The 27910-nt window shown below is 35.7% G+C and overlaps 1 protein-coding gene across 1 annotated transcript in view; it reads right to left on the bottom strand.

Moving 5' to 3' along the window:
- LOC129744768 (SOX domain-containing protein dichaete) overlaps nt 1-27910 on the bottom strand; it is a 191353-nt gene that overhangs the window by 51605 nt on the left and 111838 nt on the right. Inside the window, exon 5 of the mRNA XM_055737466.1 lies at nt 2230-2424. Coding sequence (XP_055593441.1) covers nt 2230-2424 — 195 coding nt within the window. The remainder of the gene's footprint in view (nt 1-2229; nt 2425-27910) is intronic.

The raw sequence follows: 27910 nt of genomic DNA, 5'->3' as shown, positions 1-27910 counted from the left end.
TTAAACAGCTAATAACTTTTTATCCTAATAAGATACGATGTTACGGTCTTGGACAAAGTTGTTCAGCGGAAAATTTCCTTTAGGAATTTTATAAATTCACACATAAACCATCAGCTGGCTCAGTTCCAGGGGGGGGGGACTTTGGGGAGTCCAATTATGTCTAAGCCCGATTTTGATACAACCCTGCTCATTCCGGATGTCGTTTTGATTTCTGCTGGGGGTTGTTGTATACAGTTTAACTTATAACTCGATGTATTTTGAACTCCACTTTTCATAATTTTTGTGAAAAATCTGGGCGGAAACCGGATCCGGTGGACAAAACTTTGGACCGAAAAATTATGCGTGCTTACTCCAGTAAGAAAACTGCATCAGTCCTGGATGAGTCAAAAAACGTAGATTCCCTCTTGACACAGTTCATTGTACCAAGGAGAGATTGGATCTGAAGACATACAAGTAGCAGAAGAAGCCGAAGCCGAGTCAAAAATGAGCTGTTTCTGTAAAACCAAGAGCTCTTAAGAGCATCGATGACGAAATCAATTGCAAGTTTGACTTCAAGACGCTTCCTTCCCTATTAGGGGAAAAGTTCATATAACGCCCCATGTAGCTAATACGCGCCACTCTTGTTTTGAAGAATCTGAAACATTTTAAGCCTGCAAAATATTACCAATTTGTTTTAAATGCTGTGATTGGTCATGGCAAGTATGAATTTTTCCTTAAAATGCTCCTGTGTCGTGATAATTTCACTATTTAGGTTTTTCTTCATTTCGATCTAAATTTTAAAACACTTTTAATAAGGTGTCACCAAGCAGAGAAAAACGAATAAGACAATATTTTCTGACACATCGATAAAGGAGAATCTAAATTATGATTTTATGCTAAAAAATCATACTGAACTCGCTAAGGTAAGCTTTTCATGGGTAGGTTCAACCACGGCCCATGCGTTCTTTATAACGCGCCAATTGTAGTAGGCTGAAAATAGCATTAATTCTTCAAAAAGGCCAATTTTCATTGAAAATGAACAAAAAGTCTAAAACCATATTTTGAGCGTTAATTCAGCCCAAAAAAATTATTTTTCATTTTTTGTTAAATTTCTATTAGTCCATTTTGATTTTCTTTTCAGTCAAAGTGTCTGTAAGTATTGGTGTGTTTTCAGTCTTCGGCTGCTTTCGTGTGTGTTCGGCTGCTAGGCGCGTATTGAATACACAGCGGCGCGTATTTGTCACACAGTTTTGTTCTGTGGCTTTGAATATGGTTTTGAAAAATCATGTTTTTGAAGAAACTATAGCAATTTGAGTAATGAAAAATCATAGGAATTTGTAGAAAACACTTTTTTTCAACGATTACACCCAATTTTAACACAATTTGTAAGTGGAATACATAGAAAATCAGCGATTCGCTTAGGTGGCGCATAATAGGGCATGTTCCCCTACACTGTTCGTGATGGTCAAAGTGTTGACAGAACGGTGGCATTAATTTTTACCGAAAAAATAGGTAAAAAGGCAATGGTTTTGGCAAGCCATATGTTAGTATTGCGTTTTGCAAGCCATTCGTGACTACTGACACAATAAAAACAGCTGTTTACGTCCGAGAGTGCCTGAAACGTCGCCTGCTGCCGCAAACATGTACACCAAGTACTATTTTGGCTAGATTTTTTTTCACCACTCAAAAACACACGAGGGCTTGGTACAAATCCAACAAAATCCAGATCGTACCGAAGAAGATGAATCTGCCAAATTGTTCTCAAGCAAGATCGATTGAAACATGTGAAGCCTGCCGATTCTTCCGAAACTTCGCAAAAGTCTGGAAAAAGTGGCCAAAATCATCGCATATATGTATGTCTGTGCTGAAACTAATGAGCAGTTTCCGATCAAAAATTCGATCACTGACCTACGTTTGGCTGAAATCTAATTTTTTAAAACCGATCATTTTAAATCATGCTTTGACATAATAAAAGATCCTTCATGAGAAGGGGTTGCATTGGGCCTGAAGTTTGATCGAATACTTAAAAAATTTTGAAGCTCAAATCAAAACAATTAACCGCATTATGATTGTAAAGTTGTTGCAAAATTTCATATTTTGAGCGTAATTTGAAAAACTGTTCTGCTTATATGTTTTTAGATTTCATGTTTAAGTTTCGTGTGTAATGATCTTCAGTATACCTACTGTGCTCGAAAATACTATAAACTGGTGTAATTAGATTTTTCCCAAAAATTTCAACCAGAATCTCACCTGCTCGCAGCGCATCCACCGGCACCGACGGATAGGTCATCGGATACGGATAGCCATCCCGCCGGATCGGTTTCGGTTTCCTCCGGGGCCGGTACTTGTAGTCCGGATGTTCCTTCATGTGCAGCGCCCGCAACCGTTTGGCCTCGTCGATGAATGGCCGCTTCTCGTCTTCGGTCAGCAACTTCCACTCGGCACCTGACAGTGGAAAAGGAAGAAAAGACCGGGAATGGAAACAGATTCAGAAAATTTAATCGATATAAACCTTTGTTTAGAATAGATTCTGTGGCAAAAACAGACCAACTTTTCTGGAAGCTGAAAATTCTACAATGGATTGTTCGTTCTTTTTCGGGTTTATTCAGATGGCAAAGTTTTTTTTTGCCGTAACTATTTTTCTTCGATTTTCGGCTCCTTTTTCCATTTACATTCAGACTGTGCTCAGATAAAATGGAAATGAGAATGGCCTTTTTGCCGCGCTCATTGTTTGGCCAACAGTTCGATTTTCTACTACTGGATGAGTCGTTTTTCTTTTGTCGAATTCGGGGTTTGAGCTAGTACAACGAATGCGCGGTCTCGATTGATGGTAAACGAAAAAAAAGCAGAAGGAAAAACAAAATCGAAGAAAGGGCATCCGGAAGTTGAGCTGCGCTGCTGCTGGCTTCTCTACGATGTTTTTTTTCCACGGCTCGCTCCCGGGTCGGAAATCCAGCAAACAGGATTCAGACAACAGGAGAACAACATGTCGTTTTTCGTTCGGGTTCTTGTTTTCTCCCATTGTTGGGCGCATTTTTGTATCCATTTTGTAAATTACAATTCGCTGACTTGCAACTTCCATTGAAAGTGCGCTATTTTGCCCGATGACTGCTCCCATGTAGCAGAAAAAAAGCAGTAAAACATTTTCAGGAGCAGCAGCAGCAGCAGAAAAAAGACACAAACGAAACAAAACAGCCAGAAGCAGCAGTTTAGTAAAAGCAGTGGCAACCAGTGATGTCAACCTTCCAGATTTTGTCTGGATCTTCCAGACTTTTTGGACTTTTGCCAGACATTTTTTTAGGTTTCCAGACTTCCAGACTTTTGGCATTTCTTCCAGACAATTCCAGACTTTTGTGTTTGGACATAAATTGTTTTAAGATTCTATGAAAATTCAATTTTGTCATGGTGTAGGTGTAATATGGCAGGAAACTGGGTGGCCACCCATTCGGGAAATACGGGAAAAAGACGGGATTTGGAATCCACCGGGAAAAATGCAGGAAAAAGCCGGGAATTTCTCCCGAAAAGTCGGGAATTTTTGGCTCGGTGAAAGTTTGTTCAATGAAGTTTGAACGAAAAAGGCGAAACAATTAAAAATTGATTCACAGTTGATCATCAATCTCTTTCCGATTGGCTTCGACCGATTTCTACCAGGTCGAAATGTCCTCCTATCGTGTTGGATTGGTTTTGACTATAGTTTTAACTTGCTTCATTGAACAACGGGAATAACCGTAACGAAATCGTTAATCCAGTATGCTCGTTATACTCACTCGAGAGATGTCGAGTCCTATTAAAACAAAAAAAAAGGAAAACAATCTATAGAAACTATTGCAAATCGGAAGCGAGAGGCGGCCGAGGAGGCGAAACAATTGAAGCTTCTATCCGACGCTCATAGAGAGGAAGCATGATGGACGAAAAAATTTGTACTCGGCCAACGGCCAAATACCGAATATTGACCTTTTCAACTATTCGGCCAAACGAATATTCGGTCGAATACTCCAGAGAGTTTTTAATTATAAAACCAAGAGCGATTATTTCATTTTCCTTATATTTGTTCCATTGTAATACCCCTCATGTTTTGAATCGATCATTTCCAATCAGATGATATTACCATATGATGTATTACGAGGTCTTTTTCAGGTAGGGGTTTCTCTGATATTCAAAATGTCTCAAAAAATTGAAAGGACATCAGATGACTTGTCACTGCTAGGGCGTTGGTTACCAAAGATATTTGGATCCTGTGAAATCTGGAACAAAACATGTCAAAGCAGGTGCTAAGCAATTTGAAATTGCTTATTTGATATTGAATTATATGAAGGTTTGAACAAAATATCTTCAAAATAGTAGTTTCAAAGAACGATGATTTTTAACTTAAAAATACCATACTTTCCATCACACGTTTCTACATGGTCGGGCAATTCAGGACGATTTTTGAAAAAAATATAAAAACAAAGGCAAATCTTAGAAATCTAGGTCTAGTTAGGTGGTTTCAACAATAAATATTCGGATTTTTGTTTTGTTTCCTGTTTTACAAAATCGGGAATTTCATGTTAACATGCGGGAAAAAGGCGGGAAAAAATGCGGGAAATCCAAAATGGATTTCGGGTGGCCACCCTGAGTAAATGATTAGTAGAACCTATGAACTATGAATTCAATAATGGTTCGAAACCTTGGCAAATGCTTTGAGCATGTATGTTAAATTGAGACTCAGGCAGAGCACGTGACTGATATAGTGACAGAAAAATACTATTGTAACATTGAGATCTGGGGACCAAAAAAAGGTCGCCACCTTCAAAACTTAGGTTTCCAGACATTTGCAGAAATTTCCAGACATTTTTTTAAAATCTTCCAGACTTTTCTGAAAAATAGTTGGCAACCCTGGTGGCAACGACGAGACGAAGCTCATCAGCAGTTTCGTCGTCGTCGTGACTCTCACTCTTGCTTTCTGACAGGCAGCGCAGGAGGTTCTTCGTCCGTCGCTCGGTTGTAGGTTGTAGGATCTGGCTGACTGCCAAAACCACCCGCCGTGCAAATCCGTACGAGTTAGTGGCTGGCGGGATGCATGGGAGACAGATTTTTCTCATCACGAAAACCTACATTCACGCTTCCGAATGAGATTTGTCATTCGCGATTAGCATCTCATGTTCATCATTCGTATGTGATAAACGAATATTACCTAAACGAATAATATCTACTGGAATTCTTGAATTCAGATTTCCATGTTGGCTGCATAATTTTCACAAGAGAAATTGTTTATCGACTCGCTTATGTTTGTTTTTAGAACCAAACAAATATCGAACATTTAAAGAAAGTAATGATTTTGGTGTCTAACCTAGGCTTGCCAGATACTTTCAGAAAAAAACGGGACATTTCACGAAAAAAAGCGGGACACAGCCGAAAAAAGCGGGACATTTGAAAAATTCTTTAAAAATAGCCTTATTGTTTAGCCAAACTTTTTCGTATAGAAAGTGAACTAAGGTTTTGTTGCACGGATTGATTTTGCTCAGTTTTTTTCTTACATTACTTCTATTTACAGGGTTTTTTTTGCCATAAGGACATTTATTTTCCACGGTCCTCGCGAATTAGCACGTTATTTGGGAGAAAATATTTCAAGTCCTACATATAAACGGTGGATTTGATATGGCGTATAAAGCCTTTGTGTAATAACAAACAAACTTAAAATTTGATTTAGAAATTTCAAAACTCAAGAAAACTTCCATCATTGTAAACTTGAGTTTAAAAAGGTGGTGTAAAAAATAAGGCAATTATTAAAGATTACGGCGAAAAATTAAGATCTATAATCATTTGAAAGCAACTTAACAATGTTTTCTTCATACCAAAGTTATTTTTATTGCATTGGTTGAACATTCTCTAAGAACGCTTGCTGGATAAGATTGTTACTGCAATGCTCGGAACATAAGAGTTAATTTAGTGTTGTCTAATACAAACTATCAAAAATGCTGCTTATTTGGAAGAAAAAGACGTTTTTGAAAGTTTTCTGTGTTGAACCATTGAATTCAAATTGAGGCTATAGGTTGATTTTTACCAGTGTAAGTCAGTGAACTTAGTAAAAGTTTTCCAATAAAAAAGCGGGACATTTTGAGGAAAAAGCGGGACGGCGGGACATTCAACAAAAAAGCGGGACATGTCCCGCTTTTGCGGGACGGATGGCAACCCTAGTCTAACCGCAAGATTAGGGTCTTTATGACCCGAACTGAACTTTCTCAAAGCGATATCTCAGGAACGGTTAAAGCTAGAAACATGAAATTTTGTGACTTTTCCTAGAATGAGAAGCTCTACAATTTCTAATTTTAAAATTTTTGAATACGATTACCAGAGTCACCCAGCACAAAAAAGAACAATTAGCCGGTTAGGGATTTTAGTTTTGGCTATAAATCAAAACTATTGAACCAATTTTCATAAACACTATTTAAAAATTTGAGACTTGATTTTCATGGACATCATAAAACGATCTTAAAGCCAAAAAGTCCTTAGAAATAGGTGTTTTGAATCAAAGATAACTCATTTTGAAATATTATGAGTGCTTGGATTACAGACTACAGCTGGTTATTTAAAAATAATAATTCAACAAAATTTTCAATGATTTCAAACTAAAATTTCACATACTTTCAATTTCAACCGACCGTCATGAATTAATAATGAAGAGACTGAAAGGTTACCCTATCAGTCTCTTCATTATTAATTCATCAGTTCTGGTATTAAATCATAGAATTTTAAAATACTGAGCACCAAATCTGAGGTATATCGACTTTTACATTACGCTTTTTTACCCTGAGTGGAACTATTCTTAAATGTAAAATTTATTTTTTAAATAATGTTATAAGAAATCAACACTTCAATTAGCTCATGAATTTGAAATCTGGTCATTTAAGTTATTTTCTGTTAGAATATGGGTCATCGATTTCTTAAATCTCTCGTTGTATGTTGTTCGCGATTCTAAATGTAATAAAAATATCACAAATAATGAAAGTTAAGTTAGCTTCCATTGGTTATGTTGTTATAGATTAAATAATTTATCAGCCCAGTTTAATAAATAAGAGCTTATAATTAAGTTAAGTATGAAAACAATTGGTTTTGAGAAGAAAATCAAAGATTTTAAATTTTTTCTTCTATTTCCATTTACGACAGCGTTTAGCGGACATAGTGAAATTTCATTATTTCAAACGGGATGGTCTTCGTCCAAAATCGCCATTTTTTTGACCGTTTTGTCTTTCGGCCCAACTTACTGACACCAACAAAATAAAAAAATGTAGACGATTCCAAAATAATATATTTTATGAAAATCTTTTTTTTTCGTCCTTTTGGTTTTAACCGCAAAGGGGGTTAAATGACGTTTAATGTTTAGGTTTTAATTTACTAAGTAAAGTAGTAAAAAAAAGTAAAAAGTAAAAAAAAAAATATTATTAAACATCTGAACTGTTTTGAAGATCTTTTGATTGTTTAAGTTTTTGCGAAGGGTTTACTTTTAGTTTACAAATTAATAAGACAAAAAAGGTCCTTTGAACATCTGAATTTCACAAATGAAACTTTGGCGTTTATCTATAGCATAATATTGGCTTTTATTCCTGGATCTGATTTTTACCCTACTATTAAGCATAATTTGCTCTTGAGGGTCTTTTTGGACAGTTGGCTTGTAACCTTATTCGGGTACAACCAATCAAAATAAATTCTTCGGGGACCCTCAATGAATTCTTGATATCTTTAAATTTGCTTCATTAAAGTCTGTTTCACATAGAATCTGGTCGGATAAAATAGATAATTTGTCCGCAAAGAAATAACGTACAACAAAAGTAAAAATGTCATTTTGTAGGGTTATTATTGCACTTTAAGGAAAAAAATACATAAAAAATCATTCGTCAGCTTTTCGGATGAATTTTCGAACTTTTTTTTTTGATACCATCCATTATTATGCACAGTCTTGCTGGTAACCTCATTCGCCATCTTGTTTCACCACTTTTCCATTTGAGGGGGTTTTTTCATAGTTCTGCCATATTTATTCAGTTTGCCCTTAACTATTGCCCAATATTTCTCGATGGGACGAAAATCCGGACAGTTTGGTGGATTGATACTTTTTTCAACAAAATCGATCTTGTTCTCCTTATAGGGGAGAACTGTACAAGACGCACCAGCGAGGTAATATGGCCCATGCCATTCTTTCTCAAAAATACACTAACCTCTGGCTCCGAATGGTGTTTTTCTACATTTTTATTGTAGCAAACGAGCTTTTTCATCATTTTTTAGATGAAGAGTTCACACAAACGACTTTAATTATTAGAAACAGAAGGATTAGTGCATTCTGCCTAAAACTTGTTATTTTCTCGGTTAACATATAATTTTTTATGGTAAACCAGTCAGCGCTATCTCATCAAACTGCAGCTTTTCCTTATAACACTCCTATGCACTTTCGAATGACTATCATTATTTTATTATATTTCACTAACTTCCCACAAATTTTTACTAAAATTAATCATATCAAAATTTTGGCAGAATGCCCGCAAAACCAGGTGTTTTGGGCTCAAATTTAGAATGCTGTTAACTTTTGAGAAAAACAAAATGTCAAAACAAAATGGCTTTCTTTTTATTTGCTGACTCCCAAATTACGATAAGAATGCCTAATTATAACAAATTTCATCCTTGTTTGAGTTAAAAAGGTGCACCAATATTTGACTCGAAAAAAAATATCTGCCGCCATGTTTGCCGCGATATCAGTCAAGAAATTGAATTTCGTTGCCTACCTGAAGGCGTTTTACCTATAAGGATATAAAAAAGTGAATTTTGAAAAGCAAAATTTTCGTTAAATTTAGCAAAAATAAATGATTTTTTGCCAAAGTATGGTTAGTTTGCAAAAATACGATGAACATGTAATAAAAAATTTGATGTTTCAATTACTATATTCCGTATTATCATTTTTTTTTCTCACCACCCTTTCGGAATGATGCGTTCTGTCCACTAGTTTTGGCGTTCTACCCCGTGGCTTGTTTTCTGGCCGTTTAAGATTTTCACAAAAATATAACCAAAATCATGTTTTTAACATATAATTTCTTTTTGATAAGATGTAAATGTGATCCCTGAATCGTCGTGAACTTTCAATTCGATTCATAGATGATGGGTATAGCTGTAAATAGCGATTATGCTTAAGTGGTGCGTCTTGTACAGTTTTCCCCTACCACTTAACGACATCCCGGCTGTAGTGGCAGCTTGCCAGGTCCGGCCAGAACTTCACCGGACCTTTGTGGGACCGAATGAATGGCAAACCCCTCTTCTGGAGACATTCTTCTTTGTAAACTTTTCCATACATTGTGTCCCCAGTGATGAAAATCTCAGTCTTCTTCCCTCAACTACAGATCCCTTGCCAAATCATGAACTTACGAGCAAATTTATCTGCGAAAACAAACTTGAATCTACCCACAACCACGCAACATTCCCTTTACGCTTCGCAAGGTAAAATTTGTTATCGGGTATTTGTCCGATATCCATTTTGACGTAAGTTTCATCGTCCATCAAAATGCATCCATTGTACTTGGTCAACACTTTCTTGTACAACTTGCTTGCGCTGGTTTTGGCAACCAGGTTTTGTTTCAGCGTTCTGTTGGGGTGTTTGCTTGCATGATACGACTGCAAGCCTTCTCGCAAACAAATTCGTCGAGCTGTACTGTGGTTCGTCTTGAATTTTTTCGCCAAATCACGCAAGGAGATTCCAGAATTATTGTGAACTGATCGAATTACCTTTGCTCGCAGCTTCCGGTCATATGTTCCACTTTTACGCCTGGTTTGTTTTGCTCGAGTCACCGTAAGGGTCTCCCGGTAACGTTGCAGCACCGAATTTACAGTCGATTTTGAATATTTCAAGAATTTTGCGATCTTTACCCCGGACCACGTCGGTTTCTCTACGTGAGTGTGCAGAATTTTCTCTCGCCTTTCGCGTTCCATCGTCGATAACTTTTGACTGACTGCTTCAATCTTGATGAAATTTTCACCACTAAATAAACAAACCATCCGGATCAAAACACTGTCAATTGATTCGCGATGTGACAACTAGGGGTGCTGCAGTAAATTAAAAGATACGACCAGATTCTATGTGAAACAGACTTTACGCACCCTGAAAGCCTGAAAATTTCCTTATCAGGCTCAAAATCGCTATATTTCTCTTGTTTCTCAACCGACTTCTACAAAACTTATAGTTTTGGAAACCTTGTAATGTAATTCAAATATGTTCTCCAGATAATATTCACCAATAGCAATTCAATCCAAAAAAAAAGCTTCGAAAAAAAAAGAGATCAATTGCGGAAAGCTTTAAAAACTTTGTTAATGTCCAAGAAAGCTGAAGTTGTTTATACATTTTTTTTTTTGAGTTTTGTTATGATCATGACCACAAAAAATGTAAAAAAAAGTGGTGTAAAAAACATACAAAATTGTTTAAGGCACACCAGATAAATTTTGTAAAAAAGATTTAAAAGTTTACGTATTTTGGTACAGTTGTGCATTTTTAGATGGTCAAAATGCGAAACACAGAATTTTTGACGAATTTTCAAAGTAAGCTGGTTTTCTAACGTTTTGTCAATTTGTAATGGTGTAATGTGTAAAGTTTGCATTGGATTTTGAGTATATTCACGCAAGATTTCTGCAATAAATTTGAATTCACCAGAGTGCCAATTTCAAATCAATGATGAAATCGATGGAAAAATTTTAGATGAAATTCCAACCGATATTACTTATTGAAGTCATGCTTCCGAAAATCAATCATTTTCACTGAGCCATGCTTGACTACATTCAGAGCCAAAAAATCAAAGCAGTCAAATTTTCCTTCTTCAACCAAATCATACAAACAATCATGCATGACAACGACGCTTCTGTATTTGAAACACTTTTGCGATACATGATGAGGTAAAAAAGGACGCAGACTATCAGCAACGAACGTCTCGATGCTGATTTCCTTCCCCTAACGACTTTCAACCTTTAGGATCATAACTGATATGTATCAGTTCTGAGCGATCTATGTAGGCTATCAGATGATTTTTTATTTTTCGTTTTGCCTAGAAGGACAAAATCATGACTAGGTAACCGCAATGAACTGTCCAGCATGTGCTACAGCTTTTTTGAACATGTGGTCCTGGTATTTATTCAGATTTTTCCTTTTGAAACATTAATGATCGTCTATCAATAACGAGCATTATCAACAATGATGCGAGGATAGACGTTCGGGAATGATTGAGGGAGCGACGTTCAAAATGTATCACCAAGTATGTCGATCACCGTCGATTAGCCACGTGACGAATAGCAACGGTAGCCTCCGGTGGGGCATGGTATATCTTCTTGTATCAAGTTAGTGTTGATTTTCGACATATATTCAATGGGTACTTTTACCACGTGCGTATCACAGCACTCGGAGGTAGCATCATTCTAGCTAGAAACCATTCCTGATTGCTTTTCTTGAGCGATTTTCCGACCACTGATTGAAGTCTCATAGAACTAAATTTATTTCCTCCATTATACAAATTCTTGTTATCTACAGTTGATAACGAAAATGTTTCTGGGAAACCAAACAAAAGCATATTTCTTCAACCTTTGCAGAACCCTTAAGCCTAGTCCACACTAGGCAACAAGAACTGCGATTTTTGTTATGAGACGAACTTTGTTGTCTGTTGTTGTTGTTGGAAACCTGAGACGGTCTCAGTGTCTCCCGAAGAAAATGGGAGACGCTGAGACCGTCTCGAGACGAACCGTCTCACAGAGGAGTATCTAGAACAAAAAGTTGGCCAAAAGTGTTTTTTGATGTTTATACTCAGTCATACGTTTTAATATCTTGGAATAAGATTAATAAAATATTATAAGAGTTTAAAAAAGTAATTTTTAGCTGATTCAATCACCTAGCAGTGATTTATAAGCTTTCTGGTTATAAAAATTCGATATCAGTATTGAATCCACTTGATACTTCAAATATTATCTTCCGAATGAATAATACAAATATCGTCAAACTATTCCAATGAAAATCTTCTTAATTTCTTACCACTTGGTTTAACTGATTTCTATTCAGATTTGCATAAACAATTTTTTGTAGTTTTTCTATGAAATGGGCTTAGTCGCTTTGCCAGGTGTCTTAGAATTTTGTTGATTATTTTGATTATGATTGAGCCATTTCTCTAGAAATATAAAATTTGCTTCTAAAGAGAGATCTCGATACTCTATACTGCCTGATTATTCTAAACAGCTCAGCTCTGAAAAACATGAATTTTCAAATTGATTTGAATAAATTCTCGATTTTAAACCCGTAACTAAAAACACAAGAATTTTTTTCATTAACATTTAAAAAATAATAGTGTATAACTTTCAAAAATTCAAAAACAACATTACGTCTTTTATACAAATTCCACGAGAATAATATCAATGATAATTTATAATTGGGTTTATAAATTGCACGAACAAACAATTTTCAACTATAATTCGAAAAGCTATTTTTCCTTTTGAGCAACCGATTAAAATAAACATGGCGCATTGAAAGGATTTTACAAAAAAGAAGACAAATTTCTCAAATTCAACATTGAAAATATCACGAGTGCGGAAGTATGCGGAAGTTTTTTTTTCTGTACATGGTTCATAAAGTTATTAATTTTCACATGATGTAAAATTTGTTGCTGGGACTTGCTGGGAACATAAACAAAATCATTCATTTAACGAAAACGCGATTTGAAAACTACAAACAAAATAAAGAGTTTTTCGAAGCTCCGTTTACAGTACCCGAATTTACTTTTTTGCAACCACTTATCCTCAAATGTAACATTATAACATTCATTTAAATTCTCCTTTTCAAAATTTGTTGTTAAGTCACTTCTTAAACCAGTAATCACATGTTGAACTGTGACGCGATTTTTATACGGTTTGTTGTAAAATTCCAGTAGATAAAAATATTAAAGTTCCGACAGCCGCTATTGCTCATAAAAAAACTAAATATTGAAAAAATGACTAGTACATGATATGAAAAGTATTTAAGAAGCAAATAAACATAAAAATCATAGTAATAGCTCATTTTTAAATTTTGACTTTTGGCCAGGTTTTTGGATGAAATACTCCTGTGTGCGTCTCCTAGTGTGGACTAGGCTTTAGAAGGATTTCAACTTTGGGTATTTTTGTTGACATTTTGAGTTCACATGTGTTCGATTCGATTTTCTTACGCAAAAATCACTCTTTTCGTTTTTTTCAAGATTCTATAATCTTATTTCAATATTTTCTTTTTTGTTTGAAAAGCAATACCTTTATTCAAACACTCTTTCACGTAAATTTCTTGGTTGACAGTCCCGGAAGCTATGTAAATGCTGCTTTTCAAGCCACAGGTACAGATGGCTTGCCAAACCAGATATTTCTACGCGAACTTAGACAGTTTCATGTGCTTGAAAATATCTGCTACCTTTCCCCTTCCTTTTGCCGTATAAAACCCCTGTCCCTGATGCTGCTTGTAGTCAGCTTTGACGTAGGTTTCGTCGTCCATTACCACGCAGTCAAACTTCGTCAGCATCGTCGTGTACAGCCTCCGGGATCGCGCTTTGGCCGTGGTATTTTGTTTATCATCGCGATTTGAAGTCACTACCTTCTCGTAAGTCGATAGTCCGGTTCGTTTTTTGGCTCGATGCACGGTTGTAGACGACACATCCAGCTTATTTGCGGCATCTCGGAGAGAGAGGTTAGGGTTTCGCTTGAAACTACCGGCAACTCTCTTTGTCGTCTCAGTGGCTTCCGGTTTTCGATTTCCTCCCGATCCAGACTTCCTGGCTGTCGACGAACGTTCCCCAAACACTTTAATTACATTTGTAACGGTTGATTTGGCAACTTTTAGTGATTTTGCCAGCTTTGCGTGCGAGTAGCTTGGATTTTTGCGATGCTCAAGCAAAATTTTAATGCCCTGCTCTTCTTCTTTGGACGGCATTTTGACAACTGAAGAGTGAATTCCAAAATCAAAATAGGAGCAACATTCTACACACACACCTTCAAAATGACGGGTGTTCAGGTTTTTTAAATGAAAAATGGAAAGAAATACGTCAGGTTGATATTGACCAAATTTTGACCGTATTACCCTTTACCATCATTGCGGCATTCGTGTCTGTTTTTGAAGCTTTTTAATTTTTGAATTTTGCATAAGATCCTTTTTTTAAATGGGATTTCAAAGAATGGAGTTTAGAACTTCTATTGAATATCAAAGATAAACTCAGAATCAAATTTTGAATGAAATGCAAAACCAAATGTAAAAGATTTAAAATGATGATTCGGACCGAAAACCAAAAATGGATACAAAATTCGCAAAATGAAAAAAAAATTAAATTTAAAATTTTATACTATGGAACCAAAACCTCTGGAATGAGTTTAATTTCATGTACAATTTAACCCCCAAACCCTTCCCCCTCCCGTTCCTACGGCCTTGGTTCTGAATATTTGGAAATCATGTGCATTTCAGGTGAAAAATAGTTTTTTTTTTTTAATTTTTTCATGTGTACATTGTTTGTGACGAATTTGTTACCTTAAAAAACAAAGGGATGAACTTATTGTAGAGAACTTTTTTTTTAGAATTGATGCAAAAACGTTTTTGACTGCTTTGTGAATTCTTTCGAAAGCCCTGTGAAACTAAAATTTTTGTTGATCCCTAAATTTTATTTTGTCACTTATCTTCTCACTATGGGGTTTGAGGCGGTAAAAGTCAAAAACTGAACTTTATTGGAATGCTTTTTTTAAATTTTTATTACTTAATAACCTTATATTTGACTAAGGTACCCCAGTTTTTCAACTCATTAGCTTGGGTACTAAACGCACCACAGACATTAGACTTTGAAAAATTGAAAATGTTATCTGATGCAGAAAAAAATTAAAATTACATATATTTCAGTTTAAAACATTTTTTTTAAACTTAAAGTAAATAAAATGCAATCTTATAATAAAAGCTTTCATTTGAACCGTTCAACATTTCTTCACACTAAATTTATCTATAATAAAAATGAGTAAATAAACTTTTTTTTTTCAAAAGTCAAAAACCCATAATCTTTTCACTTTTAAAATCTAGTGTGTATTAGGTCAGAAAAATACAATAAAAAAGTTTTCCAGGCACCTTCAAGCACCGCTTTCAAAATTAAAGTCAAATAAAGCTGAAAGAATCATGCAAATGGCTAATTTTAACCCATTAATGAATATAAATTTTACAAAGTTGTTGCTGGTTTGTCACGAAAAAAATCTTTTCTCATGATTGATCAATCATTTCACACATTTTTCTCTTAAGTTTCATGAAATGTGTTGATAATATTTATTATTTAATTACCAATTAGTCCAATAAACGCCTTTCAAAAGAAATTGTAGGATTGAAGTAACACACAATCATCCTATTTTAAAAGTTCTTATTGAACAAGTTTTGTATGGATTCATCTAAAATTAGTTCAAATAGCAATTTTCATACAAATTTTTCAAACTTTACAAAAGAGTCCAAAACACTTTTAATAATACTTTTTGCCTACGCATTGTATGGAACTGTCCCATAGTGCATCTGGGAGGGACAAGTCACGTGAATTCCCAGAACATTCACTGTCGCGACGCTCCGCTAATCGGCGAGTGACGGGTGGAAGCGTTTTGTTCCGATTGGTATCAAGTTGAGTGAATATTATGAAATCATTCAATTTAGTTAATCCCAAGAAACCACCCACCCACCATCCTTGCCACTCGCCAAATGGCTGATTGCAACGCAGCGAAATACAACTTTGTGCGAATATATTACGCATCTTTTTTATTATAACATAAAAAAAATCCAGTTTGAAGATATTTTTAATTTATCGAAGAAGACTGTAGAAGACCGTTTATCGGTTTCGCCCAATGCCCTCAGGCAGGATGACGACGATGATGATGATTTGGCTCAAATGATGTGTCGAGAAGAGGGTTAATCTCGGCCACGTGGCATCGCTCAGCTTCCGTACGCGTGGCTGTCTGTCTGTCTGGCTGCTTTTGGTCGAAACATAAGGACTAAGGACCAACCCTGGCACACGAACGACGACGCAAATCCGATTGTTGGCAAATATTTAACTTCAAACCTCCACCAGCACCCTTTTCTGTGTCCGAAACAATATTTTTCGGTAGGAAAGCACTTGAATGTATGATAATTTAGATTAGTTTTGTTTGAATTTATTATCTCGTTGAGTTGAGGGTTTTCTGTCTTCTTGTTGGGCATGAAAACTGACACGTTTAAACCACGTCGTCATCCGGGATGGGAACGTTTCAAATTGACAGCTCAGCCTAGTGATGCAATACCTTCTGAAAGAATCATGTTGCTTGGTTGCGGGAAAAAGATTGCGCGTGATTCGGTGGTGTTGGCCAACATGTCATGAACAGATTTAGGCTGTCACGGGGTATCAAGGATATTTTTCCACGTAGCTGATTGTGGATTTCGGTGTTTCCCACCAGAATTAAATGCGGTCATGGTTTGGCATATGAATAAATTGCTTGATTTTTTGGTTTAATTCTTGGGAATTTTATGGGAGAATTATAAAAACTGTTTGTTTATAATTTTTTTTTTAATCCTTTTTGTAAAGTATCGCAGCGCTTATGTTATTACACCACTAAAACCGTATAATTTTTCTTTCTGGTGAATATAAATTAATTGCAAAAATATGAGGTTAATATTCTCGAAATCCAGTGCAAAGTTGAATTTAAGTGCATGAAAATCTGGGAAATTGTAAATGTATGTATGTATGTATGTTTGACCCACCAGTGCACGCACACTGGTACAGAACATCAACGGAACTAAATTAATAGCGCCCAGGGATGAAAAGATAGACTTTTGATGTCTTCGACAACATTGCATAATTTTACAAGGCGCATACTTTGAAATTAAATATAGAGTCGAGGGGTCCACCAATAGCAAGATAAAAAAGCTAACTTTTTTGTTAAGCATTTGAGAGCTTTTGTTTCATGTACAAAGTTGTTCACCTTAACAAAATACATAGCTTTGCTGAACAAGTCAAAGTTTTACATTTTCGTTCTAAGGAGTTACAATGAAATATAAAAAAACCTTGAAAAAACAGTTTTTTAAATCTGAAACGTTGTAGGTAAGACAAAACAATTTTCAGTCTTCGAAACAAAGTTGAAAAATATAAGATCTACAATTGTTTAGTACATTATGATGTGTTTTGAAATGGCTGAAGCGCTGTAGAAAGTATTTATTGTAATATATTAACGATTTTCAAAGAAAAAGTTTATAGAATTGCGCAAATTTTCGCACCATCAGCCAATGTGGAATTTTTTTTTGGTGGAACTCGAAGCAAATTTTAAGATTGAAAATTTAGTATTTTGTTCACAAATATCACTTTTTTTAGACACTTTATTAGTTTCTTAGTTTCTTTGATGCAATAAACTTGCAGAATTTGAGAATAAAAAATATTTCGATGATTTACCCGGTTTTCCCGGGACAGTATTTCACTAAACTAACAATGTTCAACATTTCTGAAAATGCCAGTTTGTTTTATTTACAGTTTTATGCGTTTATAAACATTTGTGGACCTTCTAAGTTTTCCATATTGCGTAAATTTGACGAAAAACGAAAAATAAATTTTTAAGAAGCTTTTCTTGCAATTTTTCAACTTTTCTCGTAAGGAATTACGGCATCTATCAGCAAAACATTTACCTGGCATCTGTTCCATTGATGAACATTGGTCTTGACAATCATCATACAACGAAAAATTTCCTTATTCAATTATTTTTTCTGTAATTTTAAACGATTTTAATAAACATATCGAGGCAGAGCAAAACGCGCCATGTCCGTTTATCTTTAAGCATGTTTAATGTTCGTTTTAATTTATATGCAGTTTTCATCGCAACAATTTTAAGGATATTTTTATGTTGAATTGGAAAACACAACTTGAATATAAACGAATATATTTAAAATTCCTGAATTTAATATAGATTTTATTAACTATCCACAAGAACGTCAGTATATCTGGCAGCACTGCGCATAGCAATACATTTTTCCATCTGTGAAGTAGAAAAGAAGTGTTTTTTACCTGGCAAACACTTTCGGAGGCCCTTGAATTAATAAACACTTAATAATCGTTAAACGGCGCGTTTGGGAGACATATGCGCACTTTGCCCCAAACGAAATGGAAATCATACTTTAGAAAGCCTTTCAAAATTTAACGATTAAGACGTAAATAATAAGTATAGGTGTTCCTGTTTGTATATTTCTGGTGAAGAACATTCCCCCTTTCAAAACTATTGTCGAATTTACTGGATTGCATTCTTCAATTACGAGTAATGGAAGAATCTTCTTAACGTGGGCGTCTTACCCCCAGTTCCAATGCTTAACTTGACTATGTATTTTGGATTCCTGCATCAATTATTTTTAACGATCAAAGCAATCGATGGCTGTTACGATTACACCACCTACTGGAACAAAATGAAAAAAAAAAAAAAAAAAACCTACAAAATTCGTCGGCCGTGGAAACCGAACTTCTGAAGCCTAATGCCGTTTTCGTTTTTCTCCACTGGCGCGGGGGCAAATCTTTCTCTGAATAAACAAACAGAATCGTCACCCGGGACAATGCAAATATATGGTTGCTATAGTCAACTTTATGCTTACCTCCAACACTGACAACTTCTACGGGTTGCAACCGCCTGCTTAAGGTTCAAACCTCGTGCAATTCTAGTGGACTTCTGAATTAATAAACGAACACAAAAACCGCAGTTAGGGCAAAACTCGTGGATAACTAGGTTGCCACTGCTAATAAACGAAAACACTATAACTGTTAGGCAAACTGAACTAACGCCGATTGAAACTTTTGTTCTCCAATGTAATGAAACGCCGGAAGGAAACATCATCATCTCTACTGGGTTGACTCAGTCGCGCTGATTCCAGCCATCGTCAGCAGTCGTCCCGGCCCACAGTGGTCCAAAACCCAGAAAAGCTGGAAGAAAGTCGATTTTTGAAGCGCTCATAATTATCTATCCAAATATCTCATCGCGTTCCGGCATTTTCAAGCTAAATAAAACCATGAAAATGATAGTCTTAAGTTTACCCGTTTCGGAGTTCTCAAAGAAATGCTAAGAATAGATTGAATATTTTTTGAAAAATTCGCTTAGATTTGCTTATATATTCACGAATACATATTCAAATCGCGAATATATATTACTTTGCATTTATTATTATATTTTTGTAAGGCATATTTTACACTTTATCCAATAAAAATTTGTGATTTGGAATAAACTTGAAATTTTTTATATGGAATCTAGTTGCAAAAAACGATAAATATTTTGAATTTTATAACTTCAACTAGAGATTTAAAAAAAAACTTCACATAACTCCACTCTAATTTTAAGTTGGATAGATGTTGGGCTACAAAATATGGCAAATTGGGCTGCCTTTTTTGCCATTTTTGGAGAACGACGTCAAAGAGTAGAACCACTTTTTTCATCAAATTTGACTTCCAAGCCAATAACCTCCCGGATCACGAACTAAATTGATATTTAGATGGATCTCTAGGTTGATTTTTCTCAAAAATCCATTCATAAAACATTTTTTTCATATTTTGAAGCACTATCAGTATGAATTTCTGTGTTATTTTTACTATTAGGAAAACTCCCAAAACATAATTAAATTACGGTTTCTCAAATATTCTTCTGATTATTGTTCAAATCATAGAACCTTTTTTGCTGTTCACTATTCACGAGAACCAATTGAAACTTCAAAAACTGTTAGAAACTTTTATGATATTATTTTAAAAATATGAAATATGAAAAATTTAGAAAATATGAAGCAAAAAGTTTGTATTTCTTGTTTAAAATGTAAATTAAGTGTTTTATGTTAAAACAACCATTGATATAATAAATGATCATTTAAGAAAAAAGCCTACAAACTTTAATTTTAAAATTTTGATCAGTAGTGGCGAAATTGTTGAACAATTCTCATCTATCATATAATTTCTATATTGACTCGTTAATAAATGAAAAAAAAAAAAGATCGGTACTAGAGCGTTGTCAGGTCAATCTATATTGATTTAACTTCATATGTATTGTAATTTTGAGATAATTTTAGATTCAATTAACCTTTCTAGGATGTGATAGATTTTGCAGCAATCTATTGGAAAATTTTAATATAAGAATTTACTTACTTAGATATTAAATTAAATTAAATTTTTCGAATTCCTACAATAAAAAAAGAAATTTAAAAGAAAATATGAAAAGAATATGTTATTTTTTTGTGAAATTATGATTATTGAACAATTTTGAAAGCTGAGAGCTTGAGAGCAAAAATTGTTGAAAACAGACTTTTTGCCAGCTTTTTTGAGAATTGGACCACTATGCGGGCCTGAGATCGATTGCGGCGATGGGGTTCTCCAGCCTGCATCCGCAGGCAAGTACACACCTCCCAATGGTTCTTCTCCCGCTGCGTTCAGTGACTGCCTCTCAATTTGCAGTTCCCGTCCTATTGATCATCGCATGACATCTCGTCCTACAATTGGCGCATATAATTCATCTGATGCGCTGCGCCTGTACTATCAGAACGTGCGTGGTCTGAAATCAAAAACCTCTGAGTGCTTTGTTGCTACATCAGAACTCGGCTACGAAATCTACTCATTCACCGAAACCTGGCTCGATACTTCAGTGCCGTCTAGTCAGGTATTTTGCTCTGATTATAACCTATTTCGTAGCGACAGGAGTAGTGCCAATAGCCGCCGTAGCAAGGGAGGTGGAGTTCTTATAGCGGTATCAAACAAGCTCAGTGCATCAATGGTTTCTTTTCCTAATATCGATTGCATTGAAACCTTGTGAGTGAAAGTGTCTTATGAAAACAGCTCATTCTTGATCGGAACGGCATATGTACCACCGGAAAAAAGTCACGATTGTTCAATCGTAGATTTGCATGTTGAGGCGTTATCAGCTGCTAGGCTGCAACATACTGCATGCAACGTTATTTTTCTTGGTGACTTTAACCAACCGCAATTATTCTGGATTCCCGGCCAGAGCAACAGCATGGTGTTAGATTCTGCTTCAGTGATAAATACAGCTAGTGCTTCACTTTTGGATGGAACGACATTGAATGGAGTGAGTCAACGAAATGGAATACGAAATTTTCAAAATCAAACGCTGGATTTGGTTTTCTCGGGTGAATCTATTTTGATCAGCCCCATAATCGAGGCCAGCGACATCGTTGTCTCTAAAGACGTGTACCACCCTCCGTTGGAATTTGAAATTTTATTTCCAAGTCTTATCGTTTTTGTCGAGGATTTCGATGTGTCAGCTCGTGACTTTAACCGTGCGGATTTTGACACCATGAACCGTGTTCTGTCTGAAGTTGACTGGTCGGACATACAAAGTTGTACTGACGTAGATGTGGCTGTTAGTACATTTGGCGCAATTTTGGATGGCGTTTTCGATGAGTCCATACCCCTGGTGCGACCTCCTCTTCGACCCCCTTGGTCTGATTCTCATTTGAAGCGGTTGAAACAGACGCGTTCGAAATTGCTACGGAAGTTTAGTAACTCCAGGTGCCCATTCGTGAAAATCTGAACGCTGCTACTAATCGGTACCGGATATACAATCGACTTTGCTATCTTCGTTATGTGGATCGTACCCAGAGTGAGCTTCGTCGCAATCCAAAAAAGTTTTGGAAATTTGTGGACTCCAAACGGAAAGAGTCCGGGCTTCCAGATAACCTTCAATTAAACAACCGTATTGCTATGTCACCTTCTGAAAAATGCCATCTTTTTGCGGCGCACTTCGCCAGTGTTTTTTCAGACGCATCGCCAACTGCCGAGCAATTTAACTCCGCCTTATTACGATTACCCATCGATGTGTTGGATCTGGATGTCTTCACCGTTAGCGAGGAAATGATTTCAGAGGTGATAATTAATTTGAAGAACTTCACTTCAGCCGGGCAGGATGGAATACTGGCGTGTGTAATGAAAAAGTGTCGCACTTTACTGGTGGAACCTCTTACGCGCATTTTAATCAGTCTCTAGAGCAGCAAAAATTTCCAACCATCTGGAAAAAATTGTTTATGAGCCCAGTGCACAAAAAAGGCTACAAACAAGATGTTGTTAACTACCGAGGTGTCACATCGCTAGCTGCCTGCTCGAAGGTATTTGAGAGGATAGTCAACGATGTCATGTTTTCGGCCTGCCAGAACTGGATTTCTGAGAACCAGCATGGATTTTTTCCTAAACATTCGGTAACTTCAAACCTGATGGTTTTACATCCTTATGCATATCAAACATGGATGGCGGCAAGCAAATTGACGCGATTTATACCGATATTTCAGCGGCATTTGATTCTGTAAACCATGACATTCTACTGAATAAATTGGTTAGATTGGGATTTTCCGAACGATTGTGTGCGTGGATCAGAAGCTACCTAACGGATCGGCGATTGGCTGTAAAAATAGGTTCAGCTGAATCCTCGGACTTTATTCCGAAATCTGGGGTACCCCAAGGCAGCAATCTGGGTCCTTTATTGTTTACGCTCTTTTCTAACGACATCAACTTGTTGCTGATTGGATGTGGAGTTCTCCTGTACGTGGACGACCTGAAAATATTTTTAGTCATAAACAGTCAAGCTGATTGTTATGAATTGCAACGCTTCTTGGACACAGTCGTGAATTGGTGCCGTTATAACTTACTTGTTTTGAACGTTGCGAAGTGCTGTATTATCACGTTTGGGCGTAGGAAAAATCTTTTCATGCATAATTACGATATTCTGGGCGAGCAGTTGCAACGTGTTGAGGAGATAAAGGATCTTGGCGTTTTGTTGGACAGTCATATGACTTTTAAGCGACATTACTCTGTGGTACTCGAAAAGGCTAACCGAATGGTGGGATTTATTATACGTTTGAGCAAAGAATTCACTGATGCAGTGTGCTTGCGAGCTCTGTATTGCTGCCTGGTGCGATCGATTTTGGAATCTGCGAACCTAGTATAGTGGCCTTTTGAAGCTTCATGGAAAGCGCGTTTTGAAGCCATCCAACGTAGGTTCGTGCGTTACGCTCTTCGTGAGCTACCTTGGGAGAATCCTTTAAATTTATCGCCATACACTCATCGTTGTGCCCTGCTTGGACTTCATACGCTGTCGGATCGTCGTTCCATCGGTCAATCGCTGTTTGTGGCTAAGATATTTCGTAACGAAATTGACTGCTCCTGGCTACTCTCTCGCTGTAATATTTATGCCCCAGAAAAAAACCTTGCGTAATAGTAACTGGCTCTCTCTTGAACCCAGAAACACGAGCTATGGCAGCAACGACCCTTTTAGTTCCGCAAAAATGTGCTTTTTACGTTATTATAATGTCTTCGACTTCAATGTTTCTACTGCAACTTTTAAACGCCGTATTGAATCTTATTTAAGTGACCAATTAAGAAATCAAGAAAAGTATCATGTAATGTGCTAATAATATTAAGTAGATCATTAAGACACCTATGTCAGAAGATTTTAATTAAAATAAACAAATCACTATTTGCACTGCCGCCAAAAAAATTGTAGTCTATCTTTCCTTTTGGCAATCTGGATTTTCCACCGGTACTGTGTAAAGTATGGTCTTGGTATTTATAAAGGTGAATAAGATAGATTCACAATACCGACCCTTGGAAAGACTGCTACACAGTATAAGAAAACAATCCACATATTTTGACGTTAAAAATGTAAAAATGCAAAGCAGCAAAAGCCGTAGGAGAGTGAAAGTATAGCAAAACAAAATTGGAAACCTCTCAACAACTTCATGTCCTTTTGGTGCAATCCGTCAGCCGTTCACCAAATTGTAACATCCATGTTTGGTGCACGTTCAGCTTTCCCCGCCAAAAAATCGCTTCAATATCCTTTAATTCCACTTCATTTGCTATAAACATGAAAAGATATTTTTCGTTTTCTCGCAAATTTAACTTTCTCAAACCATTAGGATTTATATTTTAAAAAGACAAAACTTTAAAAATTGCAATTACGAAACTCCATCTGGGAAATTGCAAATTGACAAAAAAATCGAAAAACATTTACTTTTTAAAACTCGTCAAAAATTCTGTGTTTCGTATTTTGACAATCTAAAAAGCAAAAAAGTGCGAATTACGTCAACTTTTCAATCCTTTTCTCAAAATTTATGTGGTGTGACTTAAACAATTTTGACAGTTCATTGATTGAAAAATACGGTTTTACACCACCTTTTTACATTTTTTGTGATCATGACCTAAAAAATTAAAAATATATATATATATATATATCCTTGTATGCAACGTATAGCTTCTAACTTAAGCTTTCTTGGACACAAAAAAAAAAATAAAGCATTCCTTATGTAGCTGATCTACAGTCTTTTTTCCGATGCATGTATTTACGGATTTTTCTTTGAATTACTGAAAACTGAAGTGTTTTAGCTAAACATTGTCTGAGAATCATATTCGAGTTGCATTACGAGGTTTTCAAAACTATATTTCGTTCAAATCGGTTGAAAAACAAGAAGGATATGGCGATTTTAGTCAAGAGTGTCAAATTAATTTCTAGAGGCTGAACAACACAGTTATCATTGCATTTCTTACATAAAATTTCTGAATAAAAAACCTTACATCCTTTTTACTGAAAGTTTTACATTAAAATATAGCCAGCAAACGCTCTTTGAGTAAAATGTCAATCGTGCATCTAATTGTCAATCAGTCAAATTGCACTTTACAGCATCCTTTGTGCTGGGGTTTGGTTTGGGTTTTTCCATTCAGATGCCCCAGTCATTTGATGCCACACTCTAAGTAATTGTTTTTCACTCTTCTCATCTCGGGTTTGCTCATCTTACTCTCGCCAGGATGGAATGGAAAACAACTTTTTCCCTTCACCCATAACATTAGGGAAAATCAACTCACTTGACATTGTTCGCCCCGGTTAAAATTCTCTGATGCATTAAACTAGCGACGACGCCCTCATCCCAATCATCTCTTATGGCGCACACACATAAGTGAAACGGTTTTTCGTCAAAAGAAAACAAACAACAATGGGACCTGTCAAAGCAAAGTTTCGTCAAGATTTGACAACGGTGTCACATTATTCGTGAAAACCGTGTTTCTCCATGGATGCTCGCTATTTTACTTCTTACAAGGTAGGTACCTTTCCGGGGATTCTTCACCCAAACCTACCAAAGGCTTCCGACCGATGATGTAGGAAAGGAAGAGTTGCCTTCAATTTAGAAAATTACAATCGAGCACACTTCATCTCTTCCGTTCAGTGTTGGTGTTTTCCTGAATCGGAAAAGTTAGACATACGATGATGGGTTTCTTCTTCTGGGATCTTCGGTCTACGAAAGTGAGTGGGAGGAAACCTCATATTTGACGGATCTCTTGGTCCCATCCCTATAGCAGTGACAGGTGCCACGTGTCGCCGAGATTGGATTCATGCAACAGCTCTCGCCTAATCTGGGTCAATCTTTAAATTAAACAACCACACCATTTAGGGCTTCTAGCAGTGAATGGGAAGCTTTGTGATTTCAGTGATCATAAGTTGAAAATTCAATTAAATTTTCAACCTAGAAGTTTGGTGATAAAATCTTTCAGTTTTTAACTTTGAATCTAATATGAAGCGGTGTAAAGATGTTCACAATTCATAAAACACTATACATTAGACTGAGTCAATTTGGGGTCATTTTTGAATTTCTCAAACCCTGGGGCCTTCAAAGCTTCGTTTTGGTCAAAAACTCATTCGTGATTGTAACGGACCTGAGGCCAATTCCAACGCAAAGTAGATTTGCAAAAGGTTATTGGCCAGGGTACCGAGAAGCGAACACTGCTACTGATTCCACAGAATTTTGAGCAAGTTTTCATCACAGAATCTGTGTCACAGAATACAGAATTTTGGAAATATTCAAAGATTTCACAGATTTTTTTCAATTTTGAATAGATTTTCAAAAAATTAAATGTTTTTTTTTACCAATATAAAACTTTGATTTCTTACTTTCAATTTGAAAAGTATGACAAGATTGGTAACGTTATTTGTTTTTTTTTATTGTGATTGTGGTTTCTGAGATTTCGTCAGGTTTTGGGTAAAATACTCATGTATGCGCCAGTAGGGGACTGCACGTTTTGTAAAATTTCACAAAAATAAGAGAACTCCCATTTCTCGATTGAAAAAGAGCACATGTACTCTTAAAAGAATACGTATGGAATCCATAGTTTATACTAAACTTAAGGAAGATGTTACCCGAATAATCGATTCCGATGACAAGAAACCAATGGTTCGAATGTCTAGATGGGGAAAACCTCGGAGAGATGAAACAAACGATCGCTTCTTTTGAACATCGATAGATCTTCCGACAAAGATCTGGTATCGAAAAAGGACGGCCCAGAAGAACAGATGGATTGGGGATATCAACATATTTAGAAAAAAAAACCCGTACACAACAAATTTAATACTTCAAATTGGAAATAAAAGAATTTAAAGGGTTGAATTAACTAAGATTTAACAAAAGTATGAAAAAAAAATATAGAGCAGTGGACTACAATCTTATATGTATATTGAAACAGCAAGGGATAAATGAAAATGATTATCCTACGGCCGTGGATTTTTTTTTTGTTTTTTTTTTGTTTCGTTTATAGTCGTTTTACCATCGCGCATTCGCGACTTTATCAACGTTAAAGTTGGCGGATCGTTATTGAAAAACTTATCCGGAAAACGAACACACTGAAAAACGAAAAAACACTGACGAATTCAAAATAGAACTGACAAAATACGAAACATTTAATAAGTACTGGAATAAGTATGAAATGAAATGAAATATGAATGAAAAAAAAAACAAGATTGACAAATGCGTGCAATCTAGAATGAATGATAAAAACAAGGGATCGCGACCTAGAATAAATGATGAAAACAAGCATGATAGAGACATGAATTTAATGATTGAATGGCATTTTTAATGGCAAATCGCTTTAAAGGTGACAATACATGAATTTCATAATTATAAACCAGACAAGACTCGAAAGAAATGGATCAATGACTAAACGACATAAATTAACTTTCAAAGCTATCTGCCTTTTTCCTCGATTCTGTTTACCAGAGCACTTTTACGATAGAAACATATACTTGATAGAAATGACCATCCGTTATAATTCGGTGGCTATACAGCCTACAGTTAGTTTAACAATAATGTGTTTATCAATTTTTTTATTATAAATTTTGAATAGACCGAAGAACTGGAAAACAGGGATAAATTCTTATCACCTTAAGGGCTGTATACCACAATAAGAACTAAAAGCGCAAAAAGAAAACTAAATAAATAAAATCGTAAAAAAAAAAGATATACAGCCTACAGTTAGTTTAACGATAATGTGTTTATCAATTTTTTTTATAAATTATGAATAGACCGAAGAACTGGAAAACAGGGATAAATTCTTATCACCTTAAGGGCTGTATACCACAATAAGAATTAAAAGCGCAAAAAGAAAACAAAATAAATAAAATCGGAGAAATCAAAAGATATACAGCCTACAGTTAGTTTAACGATAATGTGTTTATCAATTTTTTTTTTATAAATTTTGAATAGACCGAAGAACTGGAAAACAGGGATAAACTCTTATCACCTTAAGGGCTGTATATCACAATAAGACACTCCCAAAATACATGAAATTGGAGAAAACGAAAGACACTCCCAAAATAAACAAAATTGGAGAAAACAAAAGACACTCCAAAAATAAATAAACCTGGAGAAAACAAAAGACACTCCCAAAATAAATAAACTTGGAGAAAACGAAAGACACTCCAAAAATATATAAAAGTGGAGAAAACAAAAGACGCTCCCAAAATAAATAAACTCTGAGAAAACTTAAGACACTTCAAATAAAAAAATTAATCAACGAGAAGAAGACACTCTTATATTAAACAAAATGGGAGGAAACATATAGGACAATAGCAACGAATTCATGAAGAAACTCAGGACACTTCTCGAAAAAAA

Source organism: Uranotaenia lowii, chromosome 2, assembly GCF_029784155.1.
Source record: "Uranotaenia lowii strain MFRU-FL chromosome 2, ASM2978415v1, whole genome shotgun sequence".
In the NCBI taxonomy this organism is placed as follows: Eukaryota; Metazoa; Arthropoda; class Insecta; order Diptera; family Culicidae; genus Uranotaenia; species Uranotaenia lowii.
Note: the sequence above shows the minus strand (reverse complement) of the source record. Positions and strands in the feature narration are given on the sequence as shown.